Source organism: Hydra vulgaris, chromosome 09 (genome assembly GCF_038396675.1).
Source record: "Hydra vulgaris chromosome 09, alternate assembly HydraT2T_AEP".
Taxonomy (NCBI): Eukaryota; Metazoa; Cnidaria; class Hydrozoa; order Anthoathecata; family Hydridae; genus Hydra; species Hydra vulgaris.
Genome location: NC_088928.1, coordinates 55,857,185 through 55,867,500, shown reverse-complemented (window position 1 = coordinate 55,867,500; position 10,316 = coordinate 55,857,185). Strand labels below are relative to the sequence as shown.

The 10,316-nt window shown below is 29.5% G+C and overlaps 1 protein-coding gene and 1 long non-coding RNA gene across 2 annotated transcripts in view; both read left to right on the top strand.

Annotated features, from left to right (window-relative positions):
• Positions 1 to 3,098, top strand: part of LOC136084878 (uncharacterized) — a 4,133-nt gene extending 1,035 nt beyond the window's left edge. Inside the window, exon 3 of the long non-coding RNA XR_010640913.1 lies at positions 1 to 3,098. This exon is cut by the window's left edge and continues 425 nt beyond it. This is a non-coding gene — a long non-coding RNA (uncharacterized LOC136084878).
• A 1,267-nt stretch (positions 3,099 to 4,365) lies between these two features.
• Positions 4,366 to 5,088, top strand: LOC136085595 (uncharacterized). The gene has a single exon (XM_065806917.1). The coding sequence runs from the start codon at positions 4,366 to 4,368 to the stop codon at positions 5,086 to 5,088; it is 723 nt and encodes a 240-aa protein (XP_065662989.1).
• Positions 5,089 to 10,316: the final 5,228 nt, after the last annotated feature.

Here is a 10,316-nt window from a genome sequence, read left to right as displayed (position 1 = left end):
ATCCACGCGTATCCCATGTGCGCTTTTTCACTGGATATGATCTTTTCATAATTTTAAAAATCATAAATTTTGAAACCAAAAATATTGAAATGTTTTTTAAAACATTTTAACAACCAATATCTTTATGGTAATATTTTGTAGATTAATATTAATAAAGTCATTGACATAATAAGGTGGACAGTGGGATTTATTAAAACCCTTCTCAGCCTTCTTTCCAAGGATTTGAAAAAAAGAAAAACAAATTCTAAATGCAAAATAAGCAAATAAAATTACAACAAAATTATTTTAAATGTATTTAATTTTTTTTTTTGTAACCAACTGTTTATATTCTCTAAATCTAAATCAGATATGTTGTACGTACGACCTGATATTGTCGTGGGTGTAGAAATTAGACATATAGCTTCAGAACTGAGCACCAAACACTCGTCATTTCTCATTGGCCAAAAGAAGTTTTTACCTGGTCCATGTGGATGCATGAATCTAACTTTTATATCAAGCTCACTTACATCTTCAGCAATCCCTACCCATCAAAATCTGTCATAAAAACATGCAATATAATCCATTTTTTTAATGTTTAATGAAATCTCTTTATTATGTTTGCTTTTTGGAATGATATCAAATATTTCAATAGATGTATCAATACTTGTTTTTTTATAACTTATAGTGTTTGAAGCAATTGGAATAAAATGATGATATGTCCTTGTGCCAGGAACTGTTCTTCCACCTAAATATCTTTTTTCTAATTGTGCTCGTGTTAGGTCGATTTCATCTTTAGAAAATAATTTAAAACATATTCCATTTATCTTGGCTTTACAAAAGCGGTACATTAAATTAACATCTAAAATCTGCCCAGTATTTATTTGTTTTAGACTTTCTTGACATACTACTTTTTTAACAGTCCCACCAATACCATCACAGGGGAAATTACCATGACCGGTGGCAAAAAATACCCATTCAGAGTTTAAATCAAAGTCTTTACTGTGATGACAAAGATTAATGAAGCTTTTAAAATTTTTAAATTGTGCTGCACAACCATCGGAAAAGTATTTCACACTCGATACATCAGGTAGATAGATTTATTAGTAAAAAAAAGATTTGTATTTGAGAACTTTTTTCTCTATAAAATAAAGTAAAATCGTAAAAAGTGAACATTGGCTTTTTACTCCAGTGATAACTTTGAACCTCATCCTGAACAACATATTGATAATTTTCAGCAAAATCTCCTAAAATTAGGCATTCGTTTTGGTTAAGATTTTCTTAACCAAAGTTTTTCAAGTATCTACTTTGTATTTTTGCAGTATATGAATGAGTGGTAGGGTTGTCAATGCTGTCACATAATAAATCATTAAACTCATCTAGTGGCAATGATTATAATAGTAGTGTTGTACGATCGGTACTCTGCCATTGCTTGAATGCTACATCTTCTTCAAGCTCATGGTCCATAAACTCCTGCACTAAAAAACTTTTTAATGCTTCAATACCAGGGCATTGGTTACATCGATGCAACATACATTCTGCATTTTCAAGAGAGCAAACAATCAATGCCATGAAATCTTTATAACTTTTATTCCACCTAATGGCATCAATGAGAAATTTTTTATTTTGGTGATGTATGCATACACATACATTATGAATACCTGACGCATTAGTTGTAATACACCATTTAGGTTTAAGAGTACAAAACTTTGACAAACTGACTTTGATGTTAGGGTAGTCTTTTTTAAATGCAACATGTAATTCATTAAGTTTGAGTAGCAATAATCTTTTTTGAACATGTTGGTTTTTCCTAAAACTTACAAAATCTTTTTTTCCTGGCATCATTCTCGAAAATTCATCACTTTGATAAAAGTTAATCACTAAATTAACTATTTCTGGTGAAAGTGGGTTTCCAATTTTTTTTTCTGGCAATGATAGAATTCCAAGCTCATTTTTAACTTTTCTTGCAGTTCAAACAAGATACTCAGACACTTCAAAGTAGCTTAATATCTTTGTACGTGCCCATGATTTTGGTGCGAGTGTTAACATTTGCACCTTATGGCGATAAGATTCAATCACTGAAATTTTTTATTTCATACATTAAAATGTCTAGATCATGGTCATTAATAATGCTGTTGTTTGAAATATGGCTTTTTACTTCTGTTGTTAAAGTTTCTTTAACGTTATATGCTAATGAGACCATTTTTGCAACTCTGTCAATAGTGTTCTCAAACTTTTGTTTTGCTGCAGGCAATTTGCTGTGTTTTGAAAGACTTTTTAGTTTGACTGGTGAAATTCCAAGCAATTCTTTAGTGGTATCTTACTTAATTTTTTTCTCACCTTTTGATTCCCATTCCTCCTGTGAATTTAAATCTCCGTCTGTTTCTACTGCTTCTTTGTAACATTTACTGCAGAATTTCCAACCTGGGGTTACATAAACATTATTTTGTTGCAAAAATTTCGCCAAGTCTAGGGAAATCTTTATATTACCTAAGAAACAAATTTAGTTTTAAGTTTTTAAAATTACTAAAAATATAAAATTTTTATAAATAATAAAATCTTTTTATTTTATTTTAATTTCCATATTAATTCTGTTGTAACTTATGTTAGATTACCTATAGCAATTTTATAGCAATTTTTTTACTTTCCTTGTGTGTTCCAAAAGGATTGCAACACTTTGTAATTTTTCTCTCAAAATATTTTCCATAGAATTGCTCATGATAACAACATATAACTCTTATTGAACAATATTTTTCCTTTAAATTTGCTCGCCATATTATTACTTCTTGTTTTTCATAAGAAAGATCTTTGAATTAAACAAAACCTTGTTTTCTAGAAAATCCAGTTTTGTGGCAATGAATGTTAAGACTTTTTCCAATGTCACATTTCTTCATATTAAATATGTTTATTATTTATAATATTACCTGCTAAAAAAATACAAAAATAATAAAATTCACATTCACATTCATTCTTTAAAAAAATACAAACAAGGAAAGTACAACCTTTAAAAAGAACAAAACAAAACATTTGCTTGTATTTGATATAATAAGAGGTAAGCATTTACTGATTTGAATTGAAATAATGATTAAAAATTGTTTCTCAAACTTAAACTAAAAAAAAAACTTTTTAAATTGAATTTTAGTAATTATGTATTATTATATCTTTTGATGCAAAAAAAAAAAAAAAAATCCAGGGAGATTGGGGGATGGAGGGGAGGGGCAGAATTGGTCAGAGGTCCCCTGGCCCTCCCTTGGCCTATGATTATAAATGTCCTAAACTAGTCAATAAATAACACTATTTGATGTTTTATTTAAATAAATCTTTTTAAAAACATTTCAATTGCTTTTGTTACAAAATTTAAATTTTTCTAAAAAGACGCAATTTTTAAACGCAAATTTTGACCAAATATTAGAAAGACAATTGATGAATCTAACATTTTTTAGTAGACCTAAGATATAATAATGATATACAATTAAACTCTTTATTCCGGATTTTGAGCCACAGCCTTCATTTTACCTCCAAAAATCATGAATTTACAAGTCAATAATTTTGAACAAAGTTGGATAAACGAGATATTTCCTGAGACAATCAAGTCTTGAGGGTGGTCTTTTTAGATTCCGCAAATAAAAATCTATTGGGGAACCAAATTTGGCGAAATTTCCGCAAGCCATTATGAAGATACTATATGTCAAAGTTGCTTTGTAGTTGCTTCATATAATCACTAAAATGCTGAGTCAGCATTATTTAAACTGACGATATCTCTGGAGCCCGTGTGTATTTTTAACCAAAATTTTCACTGTTATAATTTTTTTTATAATTTGGACTGCAAGTGAGGTAAAAATGAATAAATTCTGAGACGTAAGGGTGTCAAAATTTTTTTTTTTTGGATGATTTCATATAAAATTACCCAGAGAAGATATCAAACTGATGGCTAAATCCTATATAACATTTATTGGCAAAAAAAACTCCATTCAAAGATGACAAGCCAGGGAAAGACTGGTGCATGTCTTTTGAATAAAGATAGAATGTAGTCCTTGGAAAAAGAAAACCTGAAATTTTGACAAAAGCGAAAGCCAATGATCTTTCTCTAAAAACATTGACAGATTTTTTTGAGTTATATGAGAAGACATTAAACGATAATAATTTATTTGATAGGCCACATTGCATATTTAATTTAGATGAAACAGGTTTACGTACAGATCCTACAGCAGGAAAAATCTTTGTATGTAAAACATCAAAAACAGCCTATTACGTTGCTCCATCATGCGGTAAATCAATGTATACTGTACTGTTTTGTGGGTCAGCAAATGGCCAGTGTCTACTTCCTTTGTTGTCTACAAAGCCATCCACCTTTATGATGCATGGTGTCAAAATGGACCAGAAAATGCAATGTATGGTGTAAATAAATCCGGTTGGATGGAGGACCATATTTTTGAAAGTTGGATTGACAGGTTTATTATACATGTAAAGGATTATGAAAAGTCTGTGTTGCTACTATGTGATGGACACAACAGCCATATAACATATTCTACTGTTAAAAAGGCTCTGGACAATCATATAATTTTACTTTGCTTACCTCCGAACACAAGTCATGCATTACAACCTCTTGATGTTGGTTTTTTTGCTCCATTGAAATCCCATTGGAAGAAAATCCTTAAAGATTGGTTAAGAGAAAGCAGACATAAAAATGTTGACAAGTCTGTATTTCCAACTTTACTAAAAGCTCTTATCAGTAAGATAGATAACAAACTCCTGAAAAGTGGTTTTAATGGTGGTGGTCTTTACCCTGTTGGTAAATCAAAACCTATGAAAAAGATAGTAAATATGCAACCAAAGCACGAGGAAGTAGATGAGTCTAACAAAAAAGAAAATGTTGTAAAAAAGCTGCAGAGAGCAATCGATTCTGTACTTACACCTAACCCAAGTCAACCTACACTGACAGCACTTGCAAATTCAAAAAAACGCAGAGCACGTGTCCAGGCCAAAAAGGGAGAAATTTTAACAGTACAAGATGTAGTCGCAAGGTTACAAGAAGAAGAGAAGAATAAAGCCGAAAAGAAGACTGTATCAGTAAGTAAAAGAAAACTGCTAGACATAACCAATACTTTTTAAATAGATATAACCAATACTTTTTAAATAGACATAACCAATACTTTTTAAATACGTGAAAAGCAATAAGTGTGATATATGTATCAAATATAATATGAGCATCCGTATTACCCCACCAGTGGGGTAATTTGGATATATGAAAGGTGTTGTTAAAAAAGGATTAGTAAGTTAATTATTTAAAATATATTAATGTTTTAATCATTGTGATTTTATTGTATACACCCTGAATGTAAAGAAAAATAACAAAAATTTTTATGGTGGTTTTTAACAAAAAAAAAAAATTATATTAGAAAAAAATATGTAAAATTCTATCCATAATATCCCTCCCCACCCTATAAAGTTTAATTATTAAGTTTAATAAAGTTTAATATTCATAATATATTGTGAATATATTATAAATACTTTATACGTTTATAATATATTGTGAATATAATATAAATACTTTATACGTTCTTTACAAATTATTTTTTCAATTTTTTTAATTTTTTTGGAGCGTTTTTAGGAAATTTTTCTTTTTTTATAATTTACGTAAACTAAAAAAAAATAAAATTCCCAAAAAATGGTAGAAAAAAAAAAAAAAAAGCAGAAATAAATGGTTTTGATTCCCTTACTTTCAATTTTTCCGAATTGATTACTTCTCAGCTAATAATAACTTCAGACTTAGATGTAAATTGTCACGACCTGCTCTTAGATGTTTTTATCATTACTATTATATGATCGAATTTGAGTTCTTCATATAAATATAAGAAGTATAATTCATAATTTTGAAAGACTTCTAAATTTACTAGAGGAAACAAAAACTTTTTGATATATGTTTAACCGAGATTAGGATGACCTCAAATGACGTAACCAATAATTCGAATTTTCAACTTCTTAATTTTTATTTGAGAAAAATAAATGAACACGGCGGTGGAGTTATTATTTTATTTAAAAAAAAAATAAAGCAAGTGATGGAGTCATACGAGCTAAGCTTTCATCTCAGTGTAAATTATCAAGGTTTGAAAAACTTCATAAATTCATTAAAATAGATATAAATTCAGCCTAAATGATTTTTAAAAGAAATATTTTACTTAAGGTGGTCCTCCACAGAAAGGCTAACTATTGAAAGCAAAGAGTTTTTGATTTAATTTTTTCACCAAAAATGTGGTTCTATAAACTATTTACAAAAATCAACTTTAAAAAAAAATGTCTCGATTAGCCAATTATTTAAAAAATGAATGAAAAAACTAGCATTTTTTGTGACAAGCTTGCAATCAAAATACTTATCATATCAAGCTGAAAATTGGTGTATATACTCATTGAGTTATATTAATCCGGATGAGAGAAGCATTTTATATTATTCACAGTATATAAAAAGTTACAAAATTTGAAACAAACTTAGAAAAATTGGTAGACAAATGGCCAACATTAGTCTCATAAAAAAGTACTTTCCTTATTTTGTTTTATATATCCTTCTCTCATCCGGATCCTTTTTAATTATGTGAAAAATCAAAAAAAAAATTAGATAAAAAGCTTAAACGAATCCAAAGTTATCATGTTTTAAAGATTTTTGTTCGAAGCAAAACTTTATTCTGAGAAAACGACAAATATATAAAACAAAAGAATAAAACCATAATAAAAAGTTCACAAAAACATATCAAAACCCTCCAGGAATATATTTCGAGTTTTTTTCTTCAGCATCTTTGTCTAAGTAACCCTTTTTAATTGTTCTTAGTTGTTTTTCTTAGTTGTTTTCTTCTCTTTTTGACACGGTCAGTGGACTTTTGAAGAGGCCGCTTTATAGTTTCTTTCTTCTTTTCATTAAGTTTCATAGGCGTAACATATCCTGTTAGATGAAATTTATTTAGTACAGAAAAGATTCCATTAGGCCCTTCATTAAATTCGTTGAATTAACTGCAGACTCTAAGACCACTCTACCCAGAAAAATACTTTTTGGGCAGCGTCTCCAAATAATCTGGTTGAGTGCCTCGTTGGCGTTTTGGGTCTTACCATGGAGACATTTTTTTAGTAAATTATCTGAAGATAAATCAGTAAAAGTTGGTTTCAAAATGTTAAAGACTACAACAGAAAGATTCACTTGCTCTACATAAGTACTTACACCATGAACTCTGTCTAAATGATATTTACACCAAGTCTCTGAATCTCTTGGGCACATATGGTGTCGCCATTCCTTGTTGTCAAAATCTGTGCAATGAAACAAAACAGCCCAAACAGCTTTTTTCATAGCATACAAATTTTCAAGATTGTTTCTAATGGCTAGGCCATAGAAGTTCTGCATAGAATTGATCACAGATTTAGTTAACTTTCCTCTTCCATGGAGTGGTGTGTTTGTTCCTTTGTAAGTCTTAACAACCTTACAAAGTCTAGTACCCATTCTCTTCTGTACATGGCCAATACATTCCAATTTTGTGATTTTAATGTTCAAATCTTTGTAAGGGTCGCTTTCAATTACATCTTTAAAGGAGGAAGTGTCACCATCTCCTAAGTATTCATTATAAATCAGGTTATTTTTTTCTATTGAGCGATTTAATATTTTGACTGCCCCAGCAGATTCCATAGCACCCGAAGAACCAACATGGGTAATAGTGCATTGATGATTTGCAAACCATTCTGCATATTCTGGAGTCGACTTTTTATTTTCCCAATACCAACCTCTCGTGAGGCAATAATGCTTCTAATATTTATATCAAACGGCTCCTTCATTTTTGAACCTTCCTCTTTACTAATATATTCACAGGATTTTGAGGTAAAAAATAGCTCTCTGTTTAAACAATATTCACAGTGTATTTATAAAGAATGGGCTAACCCCTTTCGAGATTTTAAATTGTCAATAACTTGTATGTTTTTGTTGCAAGTAAAGCATTTCCCAAATTTTTCAGTAACAGTTTTAAAAATCTTAAAGTTTATTAAAATAAAATAATCAAATTTATCAACGTTATTATTCTCCTCTACATCTGATTGTGAAGACTCACTTTCTGTGTCAGAAGAAAAATCTACATCATCAACAGTATTTGATATATCAATTTCAACTTCTTTGTTTTGTTTGTCATCACTGCATATGATAGATTTGTTGTGAAGATGGTGATTCGTTCTCTTTCTTTTTCTGTTAAAAATTTTCTTATTCCCCTTAGCCATAATTTTAAATATAATTCGTTTGGTACCAATACAAATTGGGTTGCAATATAAACAAATATCCAAAAGCTCCTAAAATTGACAGCACTTTTTTCATTTACGAACCACTTGTACAGGCTGTTTTATAACTAATGACTTTAAGTTGTGTATAACCAAAACGAGGTTTTATATTCACATCAATTTTTAACAATAAAAAAGATATTTGACTAGTTATTAACCTAAAAATAACTCAAAATGTGGTTGCTATGGGCGTTTCTAAGGATACTTTTTTAAGATACCTAAATATAACAGCTAATATCTTTTTTAATAGAGTTTGTTTACAATCCAATATAATCAGAGACTATTCACAAGTGATGAATAAAAAAAATAAGCTTTGAAAAAAAAAAATTTTTTTTAAAATAAGCTTTTATGAGTGTATGACCACCTTAACAGTTTTTTTATTTTGTTTCCTTTGTTACCTCTGTTATATCCAGGGTTCAACATTTTTGTATTTTGGACGGACATATTTAAATATGATACACGGCCTACTTAATAACAGGCCTGAAAGACGCGCAAAAAAAAAAAAAAACTGTAGGCGGATATTTTGTAAACAAATATGTCGATTTAAACAATTTTGTAAACAAATAAGTTGAGTTAAAATTTAAAATTCGCTACACTAGCTGCTAAATTGCTTGTTTTCAAATTTTGAGAGCTGTTTATTTTAAAAACCTTTTACAATAAGATAACATTTTTTAATCGATTACTAAAAAAAACAACACTTTTCTTTAATAATATCTTTTCAAATTTCACAAACCCTACAACTTCACAAAACATATTTTACATACATTTACATTTCTGCTCCGCAATGATCATTTTTGTGACAATTTAAGTACTTTTAAAGCTGGTTCTTTTGTCGATCGAGGTGAGTAAAGCTTGCTATAGTTGTTAAATAATATGTTAGATAGTATTTTTCCATGAAACTTATCTATGTTTTCAAATCCATAAAATTCTGCTACCATCATTGTTATATTTATAAAACTTGTCCTACAAACTGATGACATGATGTGATGAAAAAATACATAGCAATAAATCACCCATTGACACATATTGTCTCCAGGTATCTTCAAGCCTCCTCTGTTGATTTCTTTAGTAAATTCTCCAAATTCGTTGTAATAGAACTGCGTATCATATTCATCTACATCATTTCTACTGATGTATCCTGCAATATAAACTAAAGCCATTTTTACAGACTTAGACAAGGCTAACTCCATATTTGAAAGATTATGAAACACATTGAAGGTATTGTCATCATTTAGCAAAAATCCACATTTCAAACAAGCATGTTCACAACATGTTTGAATTCCATCAAAATCTGTGTTTAAATCAAGGAGAAGCTTTGTTTTCTTAATGTTTACTTTTTTTAAAACTTGTTGAACATTAATAAAATATGTTCCACCAGAACCTTGACGTAGCTTACTGAACATTTTTTCAATGGGATCACTAGAAAAATTTCCTAGACATACATATTCGTGTGAAGTGCTGAGGAGATGCTTAGTTAACTCAACCAGTCCTCTACTCGTGTATGCAAGAGCAAGAGCAGTATCTTTGGTAAGTTGTTTTACTCTTTGTCCTTGTTTTTTAGGAACCATTTTTTCAAACATACTTGCTATATCAAGTAAAAAATCTAATCGTTGATCGTTAGGGTTATCAAAGACAGCCCTTTTTAAGTCTTTAGTTTTAACGTCTTCGAACTGACTTTTTACATTTAGGATTTTGAAAAAGTCTACAATTTTTTCTATAAAATCAACAGTTCCACCTGAATCCTGAATTTCTGGATGAATTTTTAATGCAGTTAACGTTTCAACACAAAAAATCTTAAGACATAAAGCAACATTCTGTCGTTCTATAGGTTTTGGACAGATAGAAATTTCATTAAGCTTTGATAGTTTCACAATAGAATTATTTTCTAACTCAACCAGCTTCTTCAAGTCAACCCACTTTGCAGTTTTTTCAAGGCCGCAGTCAGAATACTTTAACTCTTGCATTTTTTCAGTTAACCAATTGTTTCTGATAGATTTGATTAGATGTACATAATCATAGAGCAAAAAAATGTTTTCAGT